This window comes from Hemiscyllium ocellatum, chromosome 2 (genome assembly GCF_020745735.1).
Source record: "Hemiscyllium ocellatum isolate sHemOce1 chromosome 2, sHemOce1.pat.X.cur, whole genome shotgun sequence".
Lineage (NCBI taxonomy): Eukaryota > Metazoa > Chordata > Chondrichthyes > Orectolobiformes > Hemiscylliidae > Hemiscyllium > Hemiscyllium ocellatum.
The window spans coordinates 40,997,966-41,025,174 of NC_083402.1; the positions used below are offsets into that span (position 1 = coordinate 40,997,966).

A 27,209-nucleotide genomic window follows, 5' to 3' on the forward strand; every position below is an offset into this window, starting at 1 on the left:
AGTAACAGAAAAATCATAGTCAAAATACTTAGTAACATTCATGCCCCTCGAACACAAGACAATGACAATTTCCAATTTGATACATTCAAACTACTTTCCCTTGACATTCAATGGTATTAGCATGATTGAATCTCCTACTCGCAACATCCTGAAGGGTTACCAAAAACTAAACTGGACTCGCCATACAAATACAGAAGCTGCAAGAGAAGGTTAGAGATTGGAAAAGTTCAATGATAACTCAATTCCTAACTCATTGCAGTAGAGCATTTAATGAGTGGTTTCACTAAATGAGAATTCTACGTTGATCCGCAAATGCACCATTATACCAATGATCAGATACAAATCTTGAATTATTCCTCTGTCTCCAATCCTTCTTTGCTAACAGCATAAAAACCATCATTTTCCAGACCTCTTCAGATCCAAAGAAGTCATATTGGACTCAAAACATTAATTCTGTTTTTCCCTCCACAGATGCTGCCAGATTTCTGAGCTTCTCCAGCTCTTCTGATTTTATTTTGGATCCAGCTTCTGTAGCAGTTTGCTTTTATTGATATGATTCTACAATGGTTACTTTTCCCATTGTTTTAACAATGGCTTAATTGTTAATGGTTTAACTCAGTTTAAACAAATGAGCTCAAGTTTGAAAAGGCTGGATCTTAATAGCACTGACATTCATCTTTTAGATAACTAATATTTTGGATGAGAAAATGCAATCTTTATAGAATGATTTTTTAACAATATATTTTGAGCATCTTAAATAGAGAAGACTTTAAAATTGAGTATTTAAATGAGGTGACTTTGTTGTACAAAATCAGATTTGCTACTGGCATTTAGTAAATGTGAGAAGAATTAACAATGACATTGTCTCTTCCACATTTCATTAAAAAAATAGCAAATTCTCTCACCATTACAGTCAAATACAAACAAAAAGTAATAATAATGAAAAAAAAACTTTTAGGAAAACACAACTTAGTATCGAAACAATATTATCCCTTTTTCTTAATGGCATCCAACTCATGCAAAGAAATGAAACATTAGCATGGTTAATGCATTCATCGCATCAATTTGTTAATATTATATACTGATAGCAATAACAGTGAGGAAATTATAATGTATACAAAAAAAACATACCTGACTTGAAAGTGGCATAAACAGTACTACTGTATTTAAAATATTTACACTATTGAGCAATATCAGAAACTAAATTAATATTCACCTGATGAAGTTGTTGATGTGGATGAAGACGAGGAATCAAGTGGAGGTCCAAACAACGGATCCAGTGAAAACAGGTCATTATTGACCCTTCTGGCGCTAAATGAGTTAAACAAAAGCAAAAGCTTTAAGTTAATGCACAATTGCAATAATTAGCAATTACTTTCTCCAGTTAATTAATCTTGATATTTCTGTTTTAATGCCTATATAAAAACTTCGGTTCCTAAATTAATCAGGCACACTTGTATAATTGATAGCATTTCTTGAAAATGTTTGCAGAATGCAGCATGGAGCTATAATTTTGCTCCCCTGTTGGCAGGTTCATAGAATGTGTATGTAAAATCTAGTAGGTGGATCTTTGAAAACCTCCAACTACCTAACCTTGATCTGTCAGACATTTTATGGGATGGGCATGTTAGGTAATTTACTCCTCCTTGGGTTTACTGAAAAACCTTTAAGGCTTCAAGCTGTTGCTATTTCTGATATTTTACCTTTGGCTGAGGGAGATTCACGTCTTGCAGGAAGCTTAACAGTTTTAGCCATGCATATTGCTATCTATCTGCAATGAAGCTGAACCACTTTTAAAGATAAATGTAAAAGCATTATCAAACATCTCCTGCTATTCAGCTTTAATCTGCCTACAAGGTCTGCCTGATAAAAATTAGTCTTTGAGAATTCTCCTTTACCCCAAGCACTATTATTACTAGGTACAATTAACTTATGTTGTGTCAATTGTCTGAATCCTTTTGTCCATTGGACATGGGACAGCCACTCATGACGTTAAGTGATTGTTCTCCTCTTACCTGCATTCACCTGTGTTAGTTTATAACTCTTTCTAAGAAAAAAATACTTATTTTTAGAAAACACATTAACAATAGGATGCAATTGACACCAGATAAATTGCCGAAACTAGTTCAATGGCTATTGCGATCTGTGTTTCCAGTAGCTCTTCTCTTTGTTTTCAAATGCCTAGAACTTTGGAAAGTTAAGAATTGCTGTAATAGCAATAAGATGAAATCTTAGGCTAGATTATAACTACTAGAAAAATTCAGTGTAAGGGGTCCCCAATGTCTTCTAGCCTCTTAGATTCTCTGTAACATTCAAGGCTCACATTAGGCGTATGATTAGTTATTGACTACTTGCTGCATCCAACCAGACTTAATGTTTAACACCATCCCAGACAGAGTATTCCACTTTATTCATGGACCTGGCTGAAGAAGAACTACAAGTAGTCATTAGCAAGTCAGTCCCTAAAGGCTGTTCTGTCATTTAACATGATCATAGTGGATCTCATCTCGGCCTCAACCCCATTTTCCTACCTCCTTTCCAATGCACTTAGCCCATTATTAATTAAACAGACTCCTAATTTGCTGGGTCTGCCAAGCAGATATTAACCTGGAATCCATGATTCTTCTTCCACAAGTACTGCAAATCAACCCAGCAATTGCTACTACTCAATCCTAGTGCTGCTGGGATTGCAGAATTGCCAGTTAATCTGATTGGCCAGCAATTCTCTCGTACTCAGCATAATATTCTTAAAGGGTGGAAGATCCACTGTGACCTAATTATGGCAGTCACCAGCATAGACATTTTGGTTAAGGGGAGGGTGCTATGATGTGTCCTCTTGTAAAATTCACAATGCGATTTTTCTCCACAGATGCTGTCAGAAGTGCTGAATATTTACAGCATTTTCAGTTTTTCTTCTTATTTCTCACCATGTCTTGCTTTTGTATCTGTATTTTATTCAATGCCACCTTTCTTTCCCAGGAATGCCTATCTCTGCTCTTTTCTTCCAGGGGCAGCTTATATATCAGAAGACACCACGTAAAAAATCCTTCAATATACTAAATATTTTAATAAATTGTGACATAAAAACATTATTTTCCTGTCTGGCATAATTTTAAGAAAAACAAAATACTGCAGATGCTGGAGATATTAAATAAACACTCAGTAGGTCTGGCAGCACATGTGGAGAGAGAAAAACACTGTTTCAAATTCACATTTTTAAGCTGGAAAGGATAATAAGGGTGACACCAATGTTTGGCTGACGCAAGTGATAAATATCAGAATTAATGAAATTAATAATTAACTAAATTGTAACATTCAAAATCACTAACACAGCTGAAGGAACAACTGTTTAGTAAAAATAACTTAAATATTTGAAGTTACTATTGGTTTTATCATTGAGCCAAACAAAGTGAGGAATAAATTATATATTGTCAAATTTCAAGCATACAGCAGGTATGGTCGTAATGATCGTAACAGGACTTCATCACTGGTCACAATTATCAATCAGGGAACAGGACTGATACCTATTCCTAACATAAGACTGCTTTTTAGCCAACCCTCCTTGTGTTCCTCTCCAAATGCACAAAAAGCTGAAATACCTGTGGTGCACTGATAATGCCCCTACCTCTGTGTCAGAAGGCTTAAGTTCAACTCCTAGCTCCTCCAGAACATGTCTGAACAGGTTGATTAAAAATATCTATGAAAAGGTAATAAATATGTTTAATATCGTACTGACTTACTCAGGTGATGGAACACATGATCTTGGTCGAACCAGCTCTTCACCTTGTGGAAAGGAGACAAAGTGAGGAAAATGTTTGAAGTTATTCCGGTCATTGAACATACCAGGTTTTTATATGTTTTCAAAGATACTTTCTGAAGCATTTTGAGTTGGATGCTATTCCTTTTCTAAAGCTTATAACTATTCCTTTTTGAGTATATGATAGCAGAAAAATTTACTCAGGAGTACAAACATTTTTCAAATTACTACATTCTCTATCACAGTACTTGCAGTGAAGAAGGCAGCTATTCAGTTCAGCATGGCTGTGACAGCTCTTTGCCCTAAAAATTAATCCTATTTCACTGCTCTTTCTCCAAAATTGCTCTTTTCAAGGATAATCTAATTTCATTTTTAAATTTACTGTTATAACAATTTCTTTGATGGCAGTGCATTCCAGACCACCATAACTCTTGTCATGAAAGAAAATCTAATTTCCCCTGTAGGTTATTTATAATTTTAACCAAAATATTATTATGTTCCCTTTAGTAGCAGAATGAACAGCTGTATCATAGGCCTTCCAAGTAATCTATCTCCATTTAAGTAATATTCTGTTTTACGTTCTTCTGAACATAATCCAAGTGTAACTTACTCTAAACTTCTCTTTAAACCTCTCTGACTTTTTCTATTCCTCCACATATTAAGTTCAGTGTTATATTTACTTTCTTTGGCCGTATTAATCTAATTGCTTCTCACCAAAGAATAAAACAATAATGTGTATTTATATAATGCCTTAAGCATATCAAGACATCCCCTCAGCACATTATCAAACATAATTTGACATCAAGACATCTCAAGAAACAGTGAAGAAGACAAATAATAGTGTGTTTAATGAGGCTTTAAGAAATGATCAAGTTTAGGATTCTAACAATTGAAGGCAAAACCTCCAATGGTTGTACGATTAAAACTGGGATGCTCAATAGGCCAGATTTGGAGCAGTACAGGGACAGGGCACGAGGATTTTCCTGAAACAGGGAGGATTGGATTGGAAATAAAGCATTGTAATTTTAAAATTAAGGAGCTACTTATTTGGAAGCCAATGTAAGTCAGTGAAGGGTGACAGGCAAATGTGACTCGGTACAAGTTAGGAAATAGACAAAAGAGTTCAGAACTACCTCAAACTTATGGATGGTAGAAATTTTAAAATGTCAACCTTGCATCATTTGGAATAGGAGAAAGTGAGGACTGCAGATGCTGGACAGAGTCAAGAGTATGATGTTAGAAAAGATAGCAGGTCAGGCACCATTTGAGGAGCAGGAAAATCAACAATTCGGGAATAAGCCCGAAAGGAGTTTGTGATAAAGGGTTTATACCCGAGATGTCAATTCTCCTGCTCATTGGACGCTGCCTGACCTGCTGTCCATATCAATTGGAGTAGGCATGAATGCGAGTAACAAAAGCATGAATGAGTGTTTCAATAGCAGATTAGCTGAGGAAGGGGCACAGTGAGGAAATATGCAGAAATATAGTTAATTTGACTCAACAGCATATAGTACAAATATACAGACAAGCTTTAATCAGTTAATTTAATACCTCTTTACCTGCATACGTCTAATAATAGATTATTTTAGCAAAGCACAATATTAAATACACTTACTGGAATGTAAAAGTAAGTAGTACAGTTTCCAAAAGGGAGCAAGATGCTCCATATCATTATGGGTTAAATGTTGACTAGCATTTATTTATTTCTTTAGCCTCCCAACATAACAATTAGGAAGCACAGAATTGTTAATGTGCAAAATTTCATCATTGGCTCAACATGCCTACACAGTGCTCCAAGTTAGCATCACATTAATTGTCATTCTCCTGTCTTAGCTTCATAACCTTGCACATTGCTCCTTTTCAAATAGCGGTGCAATCCTTTTTTGAATGCCTCAATTGAACATAGCTCCACTGCACTCTTGGTCAGTGCAATCTAGAGTCAGCCACTCGTGAAAAGGTTTTTTCCTAATATCATATTTTCTTCTTTTACCAATCACCTTAAATCTGTGCTCTCTCAGTCTTGATAATTTCACAAGTGAGAATACTTTATCCCTAACTCTATAAATATAGCTTATCAAATTTTCTCTCAGCATTCACTTCTCAAAGGGAAAAAAGTACCAACTTTTCCAACCTATAGTCTGTGAATACAAACTAATAAATTATAATACCAGTTGGAGAGAGCAAAACATAAAGCAGAAACCCATCAACTATTACTTACTAGATGAATTTCTTTTCATTGCATTCTGGAATGGCAAATAAAAATTAATTAAATACATTAATAGTGCAATTCAAATTCTATTCATATCAAATGTATAATACAATTATTAAAACAATGCAAACAAAAATAGTAGTTCAATAGTTATTGCAAGTTGTAATAACAAAATTCAAAAATATAATTCCCATTAGTGCATACACCAAAGCACAAATAAATAACAAAAAAAACATAAATTAAGCATACACATTTTTGCATGTATACACATACATATATGTAATTAAGCAAATACTCACTAAAGGGCCCTTCAAAGATGAAATACATACTTACCGGGCTATGCCTCTGAAGTCAGCATGTAAAAGATGAAAACCAAAAGAATAGTTTAATTATTCAGTTATGGAATTACACAGTAATATAATTATATCAAAAGGCAGATTTCTGACCTTAGAGGTTTATAGAATCATGAGGGGTATAGATAGGGTGAACAGCCAAGGTCACTTTTCTAGAATGGGGAAGTCCAAAACTAGAGCACATATGTTTAAGGTGATAGGGGAAAGATATGAAAAGGACCTGAGGACAGTGCATGTATGGAATGAGCTGTCAGAGGAATTGATGGAGGTGGAGGCGAATGCCTCTTAATGTGACAATTTTAAAAGGTACCTGAATGGGGATTGAATAGGAAGTGTTGAGGGGGATATGGGCTGGCAATTGGGACTGGGTCAGATTGGAATGTCTGGGTCAGCGCGGATGATAGATCTGATTCTATGCTGCATGACTCCATGATTTTATAAAAAATATTTTTACAGTTATAATTATTCAGCTATACTTCTAGCCTTCAGTTAAGAATACGAAAGTCAGTTGGTATGGTAAACTGAAGTTGGTGAATAAGCCAAAGGCCAAATAATGAATCCAATAAAGTGAAAGGTGTTCTTAATGGAAAACCTATTTTAAGGATCTTGTGAATTTTTGCACTGGCCTTCAAGTTGTACGTGTTGATTACATACTGCTCAATATTAAGTTTGATAGATTAAAGTTACTATCAATAATAAAAAGTCATAGCTTCCATCATTAACATCAAAATTCATTATTTTATAGCTTCCTTTTTCACTCTTCAGCCCCAATTCTCAATAAAACAAATGCCCTTGAGCTAATTACCCAAAACTGCACAACCCCTGTAATGTCAATTCTACTCAGAATTACAAAGATGTGCTAAATCTCTATGCAGAAACTGAGGATCTTCTCAGTCTGAATTTAATTGCATGATTTTTGTATTCAAATTAGGACTGTTTGGAAGTGCAGAGTTTGGTGGTTTATATATAAGCGGGCATGAAGCTCAGGAAAGACATACAAAAATCCATCTGACGTTTTGAGGATTTCTTGATTTGCTGTGCCAGAATCAGTAATGGGTTGAAAGATGCATGATAACCATGAAACATCTCTTAAGATGGCTTTCAGAGAACCTAATTCAATTCGAACTTGAACAAATATTGAAAAACAGATTAGACATTCACCAGATTGGTGAAAGTGAGGATTGCAGTTACTGGAGATTCGAGTCGAATATGGTGCTGGAAAAGCATAGCAGGTCAGGCAGCATCCAAGGAGCAGGAAAATTGATGAATTGAAGGTGAAAGTACTTCATCAGGCCGAATGGCTGATGAAGGGCTTTTGCCCAAAACATCGATTTTCCTGCTCCTCAGATGCTCCCTGACCTGCTGTGCTTTTCCAGCACCACACTCTCAACCTCATTCACCAGATTGAACTATTTATTCCCTAAAGAGTCAATATAATACGGCACAAGATATCCAATTTCATCTTTAACTTCAATTAATGATGAATCAATGGTATGACACTTCACAGCAAGGAACAATGGAGTGTCATAGCATTTATCAGATTCATTTAAAATATGTATTTATCTGGAATACATAATATACTTATTATGTATCTTAAAAACATATGATTTAGGAGCAGAAATAAGCCACTCAAGCCATTCAATATGATTATGGCTGATCTGATTACTCCACATTCCCACCTACCCCAATAACCATTAATCACCTGGTTTTGTTATGGATCTATCCACCTTTATCTTGAAAGAATTTAAAGATCCTACTTCCACCAACCTCTGAGGAAGCCAGTTTCAAATACTCTCAAACCTTAAGGGGAAAAAAAAATCTCTTCCTCTGTCTTACGTAGGCAACATCATGTTTTTAAAGTGATCCCTAGATCTACATCTTCAATAGGAGAAAAGCTCCTCTTCACATGCACTTCGTCAATATCTTTTATAATCCTGTATGCTTCAATCAAGTCATCTCTCATGCTTCTAAATTCCAGCAGAAAAAAGTCCAGCTTTTCCAGCCATTGCTCATCAGTCAAGCCACATTCTAGCTATTAAACTAGTAAATTTCCCTGAACTGCTTCAAATGCAGGTATAATCTTCTTTTAAACAAGGAGACTAATTCTGAATAAGTCAGCCGATTATTGCATTTTGACCACCATCACCCACAATGAAACTCTGCCTTCTGATGAACAAAACCGGTGACAACAATTATGCTATAGTATAACACCAACACAAAAATAACTAGAAGCAATCATCATTGAAAAGAAACAATCATCAAAGCATAGTAAAATATTATGTAACATTATAAATTGAACATTTTTATGCACATTTTCAATGGGCCTCTAAGAACCAGTTAGTATTTTAATATACTTCCAAAATTCCCAAACAAGCTTCACATCATCATTACTAAATAAAATGAAAATATTACTTACAGATGGGGAGGGAGAAAGTGTAATATTCCCAATGGATGCTTTCAGTTCTTCCAATGTGTGGTTAGTACCATTATTTGGTTGAACAGGTTTGATTTGCACATGGAACTTCCTGGGTTCCTCATCCTCAGAGCCTGAATCACTTGATGAGTAGAAATTGTTTTCTTTGGCATGTTTTCATTAGTCAAGGGAGAGAAACACACTTTTATGATTGCAAATAGGATATTACGTTAGCCTAGGTATAACATTTCAATGAACAAAAACATGTTCAATTTCTTCTTGCAATTGTATGCAGGCATGAAATGAATATTAACTTTGAATTCCAAACAACTAAATGTTTAGAAATCAGAAGGATAAAGCATCTTTTCCACACCTGGTGGCACTTCACTAAAATCCAATGTAATAATTTAGAATGTTAGCAAACTTTTACTTTCCAATAGTTTTTGTTCCAAACATTTAACATTTCAAGATTAATTACTATATTGAAGTGCCAGTGAGAAATGAAGTTCTCATTTTATGTAACATTCCTGTTATACCTAGTTAGTCGAAAGAGCAGTTTGTCTGAAATACAATTGCAGCTATTTTCTGTAATGATCTGTCTTATTTCCATTTTGTACCTTACCGATTACCCCAAAGTATTAACGAAATGAAGATAACTTGAAACATCTAATGTCAAACATAAGGATATTAATTTGGTTCACTTCTGGCTTGATACAGTAACCCTCTTCATCCACCTCTGGAATATTCTATTGGAGAAACAGATATAATTGTTAACCAACGATGAGAACCAATTTTGTACAAGATTAAAACTCTGCCAATTATTATTATAATTAAACCATTTATATCAAGAAAGGCACTTCCAGCTGTATGCATACTATTAAACAAAATATATATAGTACCATTTAAACTGTTAAAGGTGCTGTGCTGTGCAATAAAACTACTGTACATATTTTTTTCCTTATGCAATTAAAGATAAGATGCTTTAAAAATAATTTGTGAAACAGGTGAGCAACAAATTTCCATGATATCCTGGTCAGCTGTATTGGGAACATGGGAAATAGAACAGGAGTAGGTTATCCAGCCGATCAAGTCTGCTATGCAATTCAACTAGATTATGGCTAATCTTGAACTCCAACGTATTTTGCCGCACTATCAATGTATTATATGACATCAATTGTTAGTTACATTCTCAAGTGAACTTTAAAAAGGATCTGCCATTTACATATGAAAGAATTGAAACCAACATGTTCATTCTAAAAGATGAGAGACTTAACAAACAATCTAGGTCTTTTTCAATATATAATTACAGTTACATCACACTGTAAACTTTTGCTATAAATTCTGTGTCTTACGATCTTATATTCCATAACCACCTGATAAAGAAGCAGCGCTCCGAAAGCTAGTGCTTCCAAATAAACCTGTTGGACTATAACCTGGTGTTGTGTGATTTTTAACATTGTATAAATTACTTTCTTTAATATCCAGAAATCTATTGATTTCTGTCTTGAGTATGCTCAATGGCTGTACCTCTGCAACCCTCTTTGATTGAAAACTCTAATGATTCGTCAATGCTGTTGAAGAAATTCATCCTCATTTTTCATAAAGGGCCTATGTCTTATTTCCTGACTGAGACACTTGGACACGCCAGCAGGCAAGAGAAAAAGCCCTTTCCTCAGCTACCCTATTTAGCCCTATAAGAGTTTCACATGCTGATTGGGATCACTTCTCATTTTCTAAACTCTTGAGAAATCAGGCACAGTCTCCTCAGTCTCTCCTCATATGGCAATACATCCAACCCTGGAATCAGTCTGGTGAACTTGCTTTGCACCCTTTCTCAGGCAAGCATACGTATCCTCAGGTGAGGAAATCAAAACTGTACGTAATACTCCAGATATGGTCTCACCAATGATTCCTCACTCCTAAACTCAAATTCTTCAACAATAAAAGTCAACCCAGATTTCTTTTCTTCCCAATTCCTTACCATATATGTCACGCTCTATTTCTGCTTGTTCTATTAAAATGGATAATTTTCCTGTTATTAAGCACAACCTTCTGGCACAGAACAAACTCAGGTGACCAGAAGAGAACAAATGTGGAAATGTCAAAGATAATGAGTTTACTTTCAATTCTCAAAACTGAATGAGTTTGGATCATACTAAAACCTGCATATTTCTAGATTAGAATTAAGGAGAACAACTCGCAAACAATTAACTGGGATATAGGTTGGTTATTCAAGTATTGCAACTTGCAGTCATGCTGCTTGCCTTCATTTTAACAGATATTCAAGTTTTAAGCACAGATGATCAAATTTCCCATGCCTTGGGGAGCCCAGTAGTTTGGACAGTTGAAAGAAAAGAGCTGAGGCTAGGTGAAAATATAGCATTGCTTATGGTCAAGGACTGTGAGTGTTTCCTCAAAGCCAACACCACCTACCTCCTCCCGACTCTAGTATCATCAGAAACAATTGCTAATACCACAGCACCTCCAACTGGGACCTTACCACTGCAATGTAGCAGGTGGTGTCATGGCAATGTCACTGGATCAGCACTCCAGAAGTCCAGGGAAATATTCTAGGTTACAAGGGCTCAAATCCCACCAGAGCAGAGAGTGAAATTTGAATTAAATTAATGAAGCTGGAATTTTTTTTACTCAACAGGCTTGTGAGGAAAACTGTAAAGGTCTGACATAAAAACTACATGGATGCAAAATATTAAGAATTGGCTGAATAATTGGAATCAGAGAATAATGGTAAATGGATAGTTTGGGACTGGAGGAAGGTTCCCCGAGGTCAATATTGGGACCCTTGCTTTTCCCATAATATAGTCATGGTCTGGACTGTGGTGTGAAGTGGAAAATTTCAAAGTTTGCAGATAGCACTAACTTGAAAGAGTTGTAAACTGTAAAGAGGAGAGCAGAACACCAAAAGGACATCCACAAGTTGGAGGACTGGGCAGATAGGTGGAAGATGAGGTTGAATGCAAAGAAGGGTGAGGGGTGAGAGGTGATGCATTTTGGTTGTATGAACTTGAAAGACCACATAAAATAGGGAGTGCAATTCTCAAGGGAGTGCAGCCAGGTGATGGTATAGTGGTGTTATCACTGGATTGTTAATCCAGAGGCCCTGGTAATGTGCTGGGGACCCAGGTTCAAATCCTACCATGGCAGATAATGGAATTTGCATTCAATAAAAAAATCTGAGTAAGAGAGTAATGATGACCATGAATCTATTACCAATTGTTATGGGCAGCATGATGGCTCAGTGGTTAGCACTGCTGTCTCACAGCATCAGGGTCCCAGGTTTGATTCCAGCCTCGGGCAACTGTCTGTATGGAGTTTGCACATTCTCCCTAGGTCTGCGTGGGTTTCCTCTGGGTGCTCCAGTTTCTTCCCACAGTCCAAAGATGTGCAGGTCAGGTGAAGTGGTGCTAAAGTGCCCGTAGTGTTAGGTGCATTAGCCAGAGGGAAATAGGACTGGGTGGGTTACTCTTCGGAGGATTGGTGTGGACCTGTTGGGCCGAAGGGCCTGTTTCCACACTGTAGAGAATCTAATCTAATCTCATGAGCACAATCATTGAAGAGATGGGTGGTGAAAGCAGCAAATAAAGTACATAGTGCTCTCGGCTTTATTAATAGAAGCACAGAGTACAAGAGCAGGGAGGTGATGTTGAACTTGTACAAGACACTTAGCTGTGGTATAATTTACAGTTGTGGGTACTACGTTATAAGAAAGAAGTGAATGCATTGGAAACAGAATAGAAGTAACTTATAAGAATGGTTCCAGGTTTGAGAAATTCAGCTATGATAAGTTTACAAAGTTGTTCTCCCTGAAGAGAAAACTGAAAGGAATTCTGATTGAGACTTTCAAAATCATGAGCAGGCTGGATAGAATAGATTGGGAGAAGCCGTTCCTGCTCATAAAAGTGAAAAAAAGAGCAAGAAGGCATAGATTTAAAGTGATGTGCAAGCAAAAAAGGGCAATGGAAGAGGACAGATCCTCTTCACATGCACTTCAAGACCCTTTATGATCCTGGCAATAAAAGAAAACACTTTTTCACGCTTTTTCAGTGAGGAATTAGAATATGGATTGCCCTGTCAAAAAAGGTTGTGGAGGCAGGTTCAACTGAGGCATTCAAACAGGCATTTCATGATTACTTGGGGAAGAAATGGTGTGCAGGAACATGGGGAAAAGGCAGGCAATTTACACTAGGTAATAGAAGTGTGCAGACACAATGGGCCAAATGCTGTCTTTCTGTGCTGTAACAATTCTGAAATCCTGTGACTTCCCTCATCCCCTGTCCCTCACCAATGAGGAAGATCCAAACCTACTCCCACATCAGGACTGAACCATAATTTCTCTTCTCCCAAGCACTCCTAGCTTCACCTTCTCCCAATTTTTGCAACACATCAATCCCCAAATGAAATCTAGTCTATCAGGCTGCCTGTTACATGACAGGTGATGTCAAGAAACAGTCAAGTTCAACAGATTCAGAAAATGCTACAGGATCTGACAATATCGTGGCCACAATGCTAAAGAACCTATCCTCCAAAACTAGGCAGGCCTCTAGCTAAGCTATTCCAGATACAGCATTAGTATCTATGTAAAAGTTTGGAAAACTGCCCAGTAATGTCATGTGCACAAAAGGCCAAACAAATCCAATCAAGGCCTATCAGTCTATTCTCAGTCATCAAAAATATGATGGAAGTTTGTCCTTGACAGTTCTATCAAGCTGTATTACTCACCAATAGCCCAATCATCCATACCTATTTTGGCTTCTCCCTCAACTACTTAACTCCACGCTGAATTCCAGAAATGAGGTGAGAGTGGCTGTCCCTGGCATCAAAGCAACATTTGACCACAGAATCATTTTATTTGGCCTATTGTGCCTGCACCAACTCTGTGAACGAGTGCCATGACCTAGTGCAATTCTCTTGTCCTATCCTTATAAGGCTGCACATTATTTCTATTTAAATAATCATCTAATGCCCCGTTGAATGCCTTGACTGAACCTGCTTTCTCTACATTTCAGAGTCCCACATAATGTTTCAGGGATTTCTTAAGGGACTTTCTTAGGTCCAATCATTTTAATTGATTCATCAACAACCTTTCTTCTATCATTTGGTCAGAGGTGGAGAGTTTGCTGGGGGCTGCAATGCTCAATCATAGAGTTTACTCTTTCATTCAACATGATCACTGCGGATTCTCTATCTGAACACCAAACTCCATTGCTCTCCCCATACCACTGACACCTTTAATTTCTAGAAACATATTTCTTTCTTAAATATATTTAATGATTTTGCCTCTGCAATCTTCAGTGGTAGAGAATTTAATAGGTTATTGGGACCGTGAACCCTTGTTCTGAATCTGCATCCACTCTATCAGACCTGTCAGAATGTTTCTAACATTTCATTGAGAATGGCCCACATTCTTCTAAACTCTAGTGAATATAGTCCCAGGCAACCCAAACTCTCCTCATCTAACAAACCTACTACAGCATATCCCAGGAATCAGTCTGGTGAATCTATGTAGCACTCCCTGTATGACAGGTATATCTTGGGGAAGGAATCCAGACTTCCACATAATATTTCAGGTGTAGACTCACCAAGGCCCTGTCCAGCTTTTGTAAAACCTTTCCTCTCCTGTACTCAAATCCTCTTGCAATGAAGGCCAACATACCAATTGCCTTCCCAAATGTTTGCTACATCTGCATGCTTGCTTTCAATGATCAGTGTACAAGAATATTTGAGTCGCTTGGTGTATCAACCTTGCCTAATCTATCCCAACATTTCCCAATTCTTCAGAATATGCAGTAGTATGCGTCAACAGGTACTATTTTGATTTGATCAGAGGTTGGGAATTTGCAGTAAGTTTCTAGCCACCTTACTTCTCAAAGCTTTCACACCATCTAGAAGTCACAAGTCAGGAATTCTCTGGAACACTTCCAACTTGCCTGAACAACTGTAGCTCCAAAAATGCTCATATTCAACATCATCCAGAACAAAGCAGCTGTTCACCTAAATGGCACCTCATTCACAGTCTTAAACATTTATACCGTGCTACAGGTTACTTTCAGTGCAGTGTGTACCAGCACTGCAGCAACTACCAAAGCTCCTTTGGCAGCATGTTTCAAATCTGTAACTCAAAGAATAATCCATCAGGCCCACAGAAACACCATTCCAGGCAAGTTCAATTCCAAGTCACACAGCATCAGGACTCTGAAATAATGCTGATAGATCAAATTCCAGAATTATAGAATGATTGTAGTTTCAATGGAGGCTATTTGGTCCCTCATCTTTGCCAGTTCTCTGTAAGAAAAATTCTGCTAGTCTAAAATTTCTTCTTTAACCCTGAGCCCTGCAAATAGAAAATAGATGGAATGGGCCACTCAGCCCTTCAAGCCTGTTCCGGAATTCAACATCGTCATGGCTAAACATCCAACTCAGTACTTTGTTCCTGTTTCCTCTCCATGTCACAAAGGTAAGAGACAGAGGGCGGTGGGGGAGGGTTGTTTTACAGACTGGAAGCTTGTGACCAGTGGTGTTCTACAGGGATCTGTACTGGGTCCACTTTAATTTGTCATTTATATAAACAAATTGGATGGTTAATAAGTTTGCGGATGACACCAAAATTAGTGGTATAATGGACAGTGAAGAAGGTTATCTAAGATTACAAAGAGATCTTGTCCAATTGGGTCATGGGCTGAAGAGTGACAGATGAAGTTTAATGTGGATAAATATGCAGCAGAGAGCGGCAGGAGCTGGGCAGAAGTGAGGTCAGAGCGCAGAGCCGGTTGGGAAGGTAAAGTGATTGTTATTTAAGGACTTACCTCGAAGCCAACAGTCTTTTTGCAGCAGAGAGCGGCGGGAGCTGGGCGCAAGAGAAGTCGGAGCGCAGAGCCGGTTGGAAAGATAAAGTGATTGTTATTTGAGTGAGTGCATTCTAGACCCCCTACATAGTAGGGCTTCCCTCCCACCCTCCTCCTCTAACCTAACTTTAAAGTCCACAGACTTGTCCCAAAAAGAGAGTCCAGGGAGTTTCTGTTGAGAGAAGAGAGAGTCTTTAGCTTAGGAGTCTTCGACAAGGAGGTTGAGTCAAGTGATTACGCCACAGTTGAAGAGGGTGAAGACATGACTGCCCAGCTGGTTCAGTGCGCTACGTGCATTATGTGGGAGGTCAGTGACTCTGGTGTATCTGGCTTGTATATCTGTGGAAAGTTTGTGTATGTTCAGCTACTGACAGAGCATATCGCAGCACTGAAGAAAGAACTCGAGGACCTTAGGCTCATTCGAGAGAACGAGATCTTTCTGGGCAGGGCCTTCAGCGAGGTTATTACACCGACCATACCAGAAGAGAGAAGACAATGAGGAAGGCAGAGAGGAGACAGGTGCAAGAGACCGCAGGGGAAGTACCTGTCAGGAACAAGTTGAACCTTTTGGAAACAGTAGAGACAGATGACACTGCCAGTCCGCGAGGCAGTCAAGTCTGTCAATCAAACGTTGGCGTGGAGGCAGAGCCGAGGAATCAGACATCGCACAGAGCCGTGGTGATAGGGGACTCCATAGTGAGAGGAATTGAATGGGGTTTCTGTGGCAACAGGCGGGATTTAAGGATGGCGTATTGCCTTCCTGGTGCCAGGATTAAGGACATCGCAGACAGAGTGCAGGAAATCCTCAAGGACGAAGGTGAAGAGCCAGAGGTGGTGGTACATGTCGGCACAAATGATGTCGGGAAGAAGAGGAGGAACATACTACAGCGGGACTTCGGAGAACTAGGAAGGAGGCTGAAAAGCTGGAAGTCCAGAATGGTTATCTCCGGTTTGCTTCCAGTTCCTCAGGCTGGAGAGGCCAGGAACAGGGAGACAATGGACTTGAATGGGTGGCAGGGGAACTGGTGCAGGAAGCAAGGATTTAAATTCTTGGATCACTGGGGTATGTTTTGTGGTAAGCATAAATTATACAAAAGAGACGGTTTGCACCTTAATAGGTTGGGGACCAGCATTCTGGCAGGCAGGTTTGCTACTGCAACACAGCTGCGTTTAAACTAAATAGTGGGGGGGAGGGGACAAACTGGAAGTTTAAGAAGGAAATTGAAGGGAAAGTTAGAACAATGGAAGTCAAGAAAGACAACGGTATCAATGAAGAAGAAAACTCAAAAAGGTATCATGCTGTAAGGTTGAGTGAAACAGGGGTTGATAGGAAGGGTGAGAGCAGTAACAAATTAAAAATACTATATATGAATGCACGAAGTATTAGAAATAAGATGGATGAGCTTGAGGCTCTTTTGGAAATTGGCAGCTACGATATTGTGGGGATAACTGAGACGTGGTTTCAAGTGGACAGGGCCTGGGAAATGAATATTCAAGGCTATATGTGCTATTGTAAGGACAGACTGACGGGCAGAGGGGGTGGGGTGGCCCTGTTGGTAAGGGATGATATTCAGTCCCTTGCACGGGGTGGGGGGGGGGGAACCTAGAATCAGTGGATGTAGAGTCAGTATGGATAGAGCTGAGAAATTCTAAGGGTAGAAATACCCTCTTGGGAGTTACCTACAGTAGTATGGATGTAGGGTGTAAGTTGAATAAGGAGCTGAAATTGGCCTGTCGCAAAGATGTTACTACAGTTGTTATGGGGGATTTCAACATGTAGGTAGACTGGGAGAATCAGGATGGTATTGGACCTCAAGAAAGAGACTTTGTGTAGTGCCTCAGAGATGGATTCTTAGAACAGCTGATGCTGGAGCCTACCAGGGAGAAGACAATTCTGGATCTGATATTGTGCAACGAACCAGAATTGATCAGGGACCTCGAAGTGAAGGAACCATTAGGAGGTAGTGACCATAATACAATAAGCTTCAATCTGCAATTTGAAAGGGAGAGGGTGCAATCAGTCGTGACAATATTTCAGTTGAATAAAGGGAACTATGGAGCTATGAGGGAGGAGCTGGCCAGAGTTCAATGGTGCAATACCTTAGCAGGGATGACAGGGGAGGAACAGTGGTGGATATTTCTGGGTATCATGCAGGAGATGCAGGATCAGTTCATTCCAAAAAGGAAGAAAGATCCTAGGAGGAGGTAAGGGTAGTCGTGGCTGACGAGGGAAGTTGAGAAATGTATAAAGTCAAAAGAGAAAAAGTATGACATAGCAAAGATGAGTGGGAAAATGGAGGACTGGGAAGCTTTTAAAGAACAACAGAGGATTACTAAGAAGGAAATACGCAGAGAAAAAACTGAGGTATGAAGGTAAACTGGCCAAAAATATAAAGGATGATAGTAAAAGCTTTTTGAGGTATGTGAAAGGGAAAAAAATGGTTAAGACTAAAATTGGGCCCTTGAAGACAGAAAACAGGGGAATATATTACGGGGAACAAAGAAATGGCAGAAGAGTTGAATTGGTACTTCAGATCTGTGTTCACTGGAGAAGACACAAGCAATCTCCCAGAGGTAGCAGTGGCTGAAGGACCGGAACTGAAGGGAATTTATATTTGCCAGGAATTGGTGTTGGAGAGACGGTTAGGTCTGAAGGCTGGTAAGTCCCTAGGGCCTGATGGTCTACATCCCAGGGTCCTGAAGGAGGTAGCTCTAGAAATCGTGGATGCATTGGTGATTATTTTCCAGAGTTCGATAGATTCAGGAGCAGTTCCTGCGGATTGGAGAGTGGTTAATGTTGTACCACTTGTTAAGAAAGGAACAAGAGAGAAAGCAGGAAATTATAGACCAGTTAGTCTGATCGCAGTGGTGGGAAAGATGCTGGAGTCAATTATAAAGGATGAAATTACGACACATCTGGATAGCAGTAACAGGATATGTCAGAGTCAGCATGGATTTATGAAGGGATGCTTGACTAATCTTCTGGAATTTTTTGAGGATGTAACTCTGAAGATGGACAAGGGAGATCTAGTGGATGTAGTGTACCTGGACTTTCAGAAAGCTTTTGATAAAGTCCCACAAAGGAGGTTAGTGAGCAAAATTAGGGTGCATGGTATTGGGGCAAAGTACTGACTTGGATTGAAAATTGGTTGGCAGACAGGAAACAAAGAGTAGTGATAAACGGCTCCCTTTCGGAATGACAGGCGGTGACTAGTGGGGTACCGCAAGGATCAGTGCTGGGGGGACTGCAGCTTTTTACAATATATATTAATGATATAGAAGATGGCATTAATAGTAACATTAGCAAATTTGCTGATGATACAAAGCTGGGTGGCAGGGTGAAATGTGAGGAGGATGTTAGGAGATTACAGGGTGACCTAGACAGGTTAGGTGAGTGGACAGATGCATGGCAGATGCAGTTTAATGTGGATAAATGCATGGTTATCCACTTTGGTGGCAAGAACAGGAAGGCAGATTACTACTAAATGGCGTCAAGTTAGATAAAGGGGCAATACAAAGAGATCTGGGTGTTCTTGTACACCAGTCAATGAAGGCAAGCATGCAGGTAGTGAAGAAAGCTAATAGCATGCTGGCCTTCATAACAAGGGGGGATTGAGTATAGAAGCTACATCTTCTGCAGCTGTACAGGACCCTGGTGAGACCGCACCTGGAATACTGTGTGCAGTTCTGGTCTCCAAATTTGAGGAAAGACATTCTGGCTATTGAGGGAGTGCAGCGTAGGTTCACGACGTAAATTCCTGGAATTGCGGGACTATCTTATGTTGAAAGATTGGAGCAAGCGGGCTTGTATACCCTTGAGTTTAGAAGACTGAGAGGGGACCCGATTGAGATGGATAAGATTATTAAAGAATTGGACACTCTGGAGGCAGGAAAAATGCTTTTGCTGATGGGTGAGTCCCGAACCAGAGTACACAGCTTAAAAATAAGGGGTAGGCCATTTAGGATAGAGATGAGGAAAAATGTTTTCACCCAGAGTGTGGTGGGTGTGTGGAATGCTCTGCCCCAGAAGGCAGTGGAGGCCCAGTCTCTGGATTTATTTAAGAAAGAGTTGGGTAGTGCTCTCAAGGATAGTGGAATCAAGGGTTACGGAGATAAGGCAGGAACAGGATACTGATTGAGGATGATCAGCCATGATCATAATGAATGGTGGTGCAGGCTCGAAGGGCAGAATGGCCTACTCTTGCACCTGTTGTCTATTGTCTAAATATGAGGTCTTGCATTTTGGTAGAACAAAGACAGGACTTATAGAAATAATGGTAGGGTCCTGGGTAGTGTTGCAGTATAGAGAGATCATGGGGTTCAAGCACATTATTCTTTGAAATTTGCACTACAGGTAGACAGGGTGGTTAAGGCGGGGTTTCGTTCAGATCATTGAGTATAGCAATTGGGTGGTCATATTGAGGTTGTAGAGGATGTTGGTGAGGCCTCTTCTGGGGTACTATGTGCAGTTCTGGTTGCCCTGCAATAGGAGGGATGTTATTAAATTGGAGAGGGTTCAGAAAAAAATTACCAGGATGTTGCCGGGAATGGAGGATTTGAGTTATAAAAATAGACTGGATAGGCTGGGATGTTTTCACTGGAGTGTAGGAGTTCGAGAGGTGACCTTACAGAGGTTTATTCAATTATGAGGAACATAGATAAGGTGAATAGCAAGGCTATTTTCCCTAGGGTGGGGGAGTTCAATACTAGGAGGCACATATTTAAGGTGAGATAGAAAGTTTTAAAAAGGACATGAGGGGCAACATTTTTACACAAGTCATTTATGTGTGGAATAACTGCAAAAGGAAGTGGTGGATGCAGGTTCAGCTACAACATTTAAAATGAAACTAACAGCATGGAAATGGCTGTCTCTGGGTACTGTGATCCCGAATCATGTTTTACAGTATATTCCCTACATGTTTGTAGGCTAAATTGAAAGTGTCAGTTCTTGGTCTTCCCATGTACTCACTCCGTATGAATTTAATTTTAATTTGCTAGCTATTTAAACAATTGGGCAACAGGTGGGAGACTAGTTAGAATAGTTCTCAAATGAATTTGGATAACAATTAAAATTCAACTAGTAAATTGTCAGAATTGAAAATTCAGCAAACACCTTAATTTACATGAGGCTGTGTAAGCACATGAGTTTTTCATAATTAATGCTCCTGAAAAGATACTGGGCATAGGAGGGATTTGACATTTTCCTTCAGACTTTTGCAGGTATTCATGCAGAAGACTCAAGACACAGTCCAAAAGACATTTGGATAAGTACATGAATAGGAAAGGTTTGAAGGAATAATGGCCAAACGCAGGCAAGTGGGACTAATTTAGTTTGGGAACATGGTCAGCATGGACTATTGGGCTGAAGGGTCTGCTTCCATGCTGTATGACTCTATAACTCTTTCTTGAAAGCAGTCACTGTGTTGGCGTCAACTATTTTCTTTCGCAGAGAACCTGGGTTTCTCCTCATCTCAATCCTCAATGGCCTATCCTATATCCTTAGATTGTGACCCCTGGTTGTGGACTCCCTCAGAAATCAGAACCATCCTTCCTGCATTTGTGCAAATGTGTGACCTATGAGTAGGAATAGATGATTATTTTAATCACATACTGCATTAAAATGTTTTTCAAAGAATCACAGAACGGTTATAGGAGGAGGCCATTTAGACCTTCATGACTTTGCTGATCCTTTTGTTTTACATTGCCTCTATCAAAATAAATCACTTCACTCTACTCTGTATTAAATTTTACATGCCACTTCTTTAACTATTCCTCCAACTATCCCTTTGAAGTGCCTTACTATGCATTTTTATTATTCACAATTTCCCAAGTTTTGCATTATCTAGAAATTTGTGTCCTTTTCATCCTTTTTACATTCAACTTAAATTGGTTCTCGATCTTCAGCCAAAGGGAACAGCTTATTCCAAACAGATCATCTTGAACCCTTCCTAATCTCACATTCTAGCACTCTGTCCACAGATCTGCAAGTTACAGCACACCCATATACCTAGGTCTCTTTTAAACGAATCGTGGGTTTCTAACCCCATTACTCTTTGAGGCAGAGGGTTTCAGGCCTCTGCTGCTCTTTTGGAGAACATATTTTTCGCCGTTTCCCCACTAATCATTCAAACAATTAAATATATGCCCCGTTGTCATCGATCTCTCTGCTAAGGAAGATAGAATACAAAAGCAAGGAACGTTTACAAATCACTGTGTTCAACCTCACTGTAGTGTTGTGTTCTAATTCTGGACAACACACTTTAAAACAGGATTCCAGTGATTCAAAGAAGGCTGCTTACAATAACTTTTCACGGGCATTTTGGGATGGGGAATAAATTCTGGCCTTGTCTGTGACGCCTACATTTCACAATAAATTTTAGAAATACTTAAAGAATCACTGCAGTAAAGCTCTGAAGGACGTACAGGAAACCAGCAGCAACAGTTCCTTGAATCCCACAAACATGCTGAATCTCTAAGTTGAAATCTGGATTTACATGTTCGGCAGCGATCACTATGAGGCTCTAGCAGAAGATGCAAAGTGCATGGATGACTTTTTTAAAATGACAAAAATAAAGCAAGAACACTTTTGTAGAGTAGCAATAAAGAATATTCTTCTTAAAAACATATTTTGTTTATTGTGATTATGCAATTGCTTAAAAAAACTTCATACATAGTCCCATTACTTTTTAGTTACATCACATTGTAAACTTTTGCTATAAGTTGTATCTTACAATCTTATTCTCCACAACCACCTAGTGAAGGAGCAGTACTCCGAAAGCTAGTGCTTCCAAATAAACCTGTTGGACTATGACCTGTCATAGAGTCATAGAAAAACAGGCCCTTCGGTCCAACTTGTCCATGCCGACCAGATATCCCAACCCAATCTAGTCCCACCTGCCTGCATCCAGCCCATATCCCTCCAAACCCTTCCTATTCATATACCCATCCAAATGCCTTTTAAATGTTGTAATTGTACTAGCCTCTATCACTTCCTCTGGCAGCTCATTAGATACACGTACCAGCCTCTGCACGAAAAGGTTGCCCCTTAGGTATCTTTTACAAAGCAAACTTGATTATCCGAATACCAATTTCCTAAAATCGGATTATCCAAAGGAGATCTCGAGGTCCCAATGGAAACATTACATCAAAGATGTGTTTCCAACAGTGATCGAGTCTTTTGTTTACAATGATTAAATAGGCACCATCTCCAAATGACTGTCTGCCTGCCCTCCTCTCTCCCCACACTTTCCCTGGAGTTCTATAGAGGGGTGTACCCTAACCCCACCCCCCTTCCCCAGAAAATCTCTCCAACATTGTCCTGTACAGGGCAGAGGTGGAACCTGTCAAAAAGTTGCAGTAAAAGGGTGTGTGTGTGGCTGTAGCTGTGGCTGTGTCTGTGCTATTTGAAGACTTATCCCATAAAGGCTACTGCAACAGTAGCAGCAGCAGCAGTCTTGTTGTTGGTGTACAGTCCAGCTCCCCGGAGAGGGGGCGAATGTTTACTGGGTTGGGGGCAGTGTTGGATGGGATTGGGGGCGGGGGACTGTTGCATGGGGGCAGGAGCGGGGTGGGGGCGGTGTTACATGGGGTTGGGGACAGTGTTACACGGGGTTGGGGTCGGGGGGGGCGGTGTTACACAGGAAGGGGGCGTTGGTGTTGGGGACAGGGCTCGCTTGCTGTGTGTTGCTGCTAGTCTCCTAAACAGGGAGCAGACTTTAAAAGCTCCGAGCCCCAGAGAAAAGGCATCTGATCAATTAACCAAATAACTGATTATCCGAATGAAATAGTGCCCGCCCATCACGTTCGGATAATCGAAGTTCCCCTGTATATCTTTCCCCTCTCACCCTAAACTTATGCCCTCAAGTTCTGGACTCCCCCACCCCAGGGAAAAGACTTTGTCTATGCCCATTCCTTTTCAATTTGCAAAAATGTGCAGAGGATTAAATATTATGGTTATTAATTATGTATAAAGCAGTCGAATTGTCTATCCTCCCCTAAATAAGATACAACTCATTAGCTCACAGAAGCCTGTTATTTATATGTGTCATAGCAGTAAAGGCAATATATTCTAAGGAAGAATGTCTATGAGCTGAATCATAAAAGAAAGTATTGGACTGGTCAAAATTTATAGCTGTTGCTATACTAACACCAAATAAATTATAATGCCTTGAATATTTATCCAACTCTTCTTCAAGTGTGCCATTCATGTAAATTTCAACATCATTGATTTTAAAGTTTGGATTTTTAAATTTGAACTTACGGCACATGGGTTTTCTAGGTACCTGACTGGGTTTACTGATTAACTTGTGAGCATTTCTTTAGCCACAGTGACTTATTTTAAAATGCTTGAGTGTATGTGAGCAATGGGTTTTGTTTACTTTGGGAGACTTTTATGTGTGAACAAAAGAAGCAGTTGTGCATTAGATTTTCAGTTTAGAAAATCAGGTATGATTGTTGTTTCTTTAGATTAAGGAAATATCCATAACTTGAAAAAAAACCCTTCAAAAGCATCACTTGGTTCTCATTACTTCCATGAAGGTTGTTTTAAAAGGTCAAAAAGTCATTCTGGAATACTCACCGAAGTGAATCAGTTCTAAGACAATATATATAACTACAGTAAAGTGGTGGTGGATCACTATAGTATAATATAGAAGATAATGATGCATTTGAGTTTATGACAGGTAGAATAAACAGAATTAAACAATTAGTTTTGTCGTGGCTTCATTTCTGAAATAAATATGCGGTTAGTTCAAAAAGGAAAGGGTTTTCTCTTAGTTGGAATCTTTTCAATTCAGTTAAATTCAGGTGAACAAGTCACCTTCCGTATTTCTGTTTTCTAATCTTGGGAGCATTCAAGGAAATTATTAGGGATAGAAATCTTCATGTTGTTAAAACTGATAAAGTTTAGGCCATTAATACTATGTAACGCTCCAAATAGAAATCGTAAAATTGTCTCCACAGCTCAAAAAGAAACTCGAAAGAGTTAATCAAGTAGAAAATTAATGAATTAAAATAACAGTGATATTTCTCTGGGATTGAGTCACTATTAAAGGATAGTGATGAAAAACAGGTTGAAACTTTATTTCCATGTTTGTATTTGATGTTCTCTCTAAGCTGCGTGGCCGCTCAGAGGGTCCATGCAAAATGCAAGCAGGTGCACTGATTTCTGCTTCTAGACGCCATTGCCACCAAAGACTTCAGAGGTCCATGCAGAGGCAGGAAAAATTGGAGGGAATGTAATTTGTATTAAGGTATTTCTAACTGGAAAAATATTTTGTATATATAGTTTTTATTTCTTTTGTGTTCTGTACTACTATTGAATAGGACAATAATATTTTAGAAATGCATCCACACAAAATGTAGCTGCTTGAAAACTGTTTAGCATTTAAACTCTCTAGTCTATGGTCATCAATATGTAAATCAAGGCTCTGTTTGCTCAGCTACTCATTGAGCTATTTACTGGGTACGTTATTGAAATTCTTATTTATAAGTTTTTCTCATGATGTGAACTCAAATGGTTATTTCTGTTCCTGTAGCGTAGATGCAACATTTTATCAAAGTGGTATAGTTCCCTGAAGAATGAGCTGATTTTACTGCCAAACACTGTCCATAATTAGATTTGTGCCTTGCATAATTTACTTACAACTGAATCAGCATCTGGAGATTCCCTATGGAAGGAACAAAAAAAAAACAAATGTAACCGTTCAACTTATTTCAATCAGAAACAAAAGTAGTATTTAAAATGAACTGGCCAACATTTGCAATTTTGTGTAAAGAAGGATTACTCAGACTTTATCTGTACTATTATAAAATACATTTCATACATCAAAGAATTATATTCTAAAATATTTCAAAACAGGCATAAAAGGAACTGGACATAAATCTATAGATGTTACAATAATTGGAAGACTGCACTGAGAAAGACAATAAAACAAACAAACAAATTTAAATTGATCATGCAGGATTTTCATCGACATGGTGCAAAAGCTATTGTTTAACAAGGAATATTCCATTTAGCAGCTGTTAGTGCCTAAAACTATCAGTGAAAATTCATCAAACCCAAGACCCAATTATTGCTTCAGATTCACTTCCAGGTATCATCCTATTTTATCGTTCTTATTACTTTATTTATATGGCATTGTATGCCATGTACATTACGGTATGGCTATTAAATAAATGCAACATTAGAAAAGGCCCACAATATCCATCATCTTAGCAAATGACTGAATAAATTATAAGGAAAAAAATTATGTAATGTCAAGCTTGAGTAAAAATGTTGAGTATCAAAGGGAAGAAAGACTGAGCAAGTAAGAAGTTCCAGAGCTTAGCAGACATTTTCCTATCATCTCTCTTGTACAACAGACCTGGATCAGTTTAGAGTCCTTACAAGACAAAGTTTGAATGCCAGCTGTATTAGGATCTGTTCTCAATCATTCAAGTCATATCTACAGTGACTTACCACCTTCTACCACAAAACCAATGGCAACAAAACAAATTTTTATAGATTTACTAAGGTGAATAGGTTAAGGAGACCCAACTTTAAAACTGGCTCTTTCCAAGTTAGCTTAGCAAATTTACCTTTAAAGCATTTATTTGCCAGGCCAAACCCTCATGCCAGAAGTTGTGGAAATTTCAGGGAACAATGGTAACAGCAAAGGGACTCTAATTAACATCACAAGTGACAAAATTCCAGAAAATCCTTCCTTTGTAGAAGCTTAAAAAGTGGTGAAAAACAATACCACAGAATGCATGACCTTTAGCTAAAAAGAAACCTTTAAAATATGATAGCAATAGAACATTCTTATGAACACTGCATAACCTCAAGAACCTTCTGAACATTTGACTGTACCATTAAAATAAAACTCACATTGAATCTGCATCTTTTTCTTTTTTTATCCGTCCTGGTATCCCAAAAGGTTTTCTTTTTGACTTTTTCACCCCTGCGATACAAAAGTACTGGTTAACAAATCAATAATTTCAATTAAAATGACATCCAATCTTGCAAAAAGAAATACGCTTCTTTAAATATCTGAAAATTCAGTTAAGCCTCCAAAACCAAATTTTCTCAAAAGTTAACATTTTGGGTTGAGTGACTCTTCCTTACTTGTGATTTCTCTCCACAGATGCTGCCAGACCTGCTAAGCCTTTCCAGCAATTCCTATTTTTGTCTCCGATTTACAGCGTCTGCAGTTCTTTTGGTTTTCATTTTGCTCAATAATTATTAAACTATTATTTAATGGTTTCCCTGAATTACATAAGCATTTTAAAACTGTTCGCTATCTCCATGAGAATAATTTCTCATGTCTCAAACGCAAAGAGTTTTTTCTTATGTTGCTATAGTCATGTCTGAGTTGTTCTCTTCTTGCTGGATTGTCTGGGGATGAAGGATGAGTGAAGGGAGCAGAAAAGAGAATGAAGAAGGCAAGAGCTAGCACACGAGTACATGTGTGAAATGAAGGGGAAAGGGAGCAAGAGAAGGAAGAATTGCAACTTTTTTCTTGTGGGTGTGGCGGGCAAGGTAGTATGGGGAGAAAACAGAAAAAGAATAAACATAGGCAGGGAAGGGGGAAAAGGAAGTCAACCTTCAGTGGTAAGAAAAGGAAAAAATGGTGAA

General features: G+C 38.7%; 1 protein-coding gene across 1 annotated transcript in view; it reads right to left on the bottom strand.

The window, feature by feature from the left end:
• The window catches only part of fcho2 (FCH and mu domain containing endocytic adaptor 2), a 202,094-nt gene that overhangs the window by 78,815 nt on the left and 96,070 nt on the right, over window positions 1–27,209 (bottom strand). The window contains exons 10-17 of the mRNA XM_060836174.1: window positions 26,463–26,535; window positions 25,239–25,263; window positions 9,419–9,478; window positions 8,736–8,903; window positions 6,300–6,311; window positions 5,976–6,000; window positions 3,741–3,783; window positions 1,217–1,311 (exon numbers count right to left, since the gene is read on the bottom strand). Coding sequence (XP_060692157.1) covers window positions 1,217–1,311; window positions 3,741–3,783; window positions 5,976–6,000; window positions 6,300–6,311; window positions 8,736–8,903; window positions 9,419–9,478; window positions 25,239–25,263; window positions 26,463–26,535 — 501 coding nt within the window. The remainder of the gene's footprint in view (window positions 1–1,216; window positions 1,312–3,740; window positions 3,784–5,975; window positions 6,001–6,299; window positions 6,312–8,735; window positions 8,904–9,418; window positions 9,479–25,238; window positions 25,264–26,462; window positions 26,536–27,209) is intronic.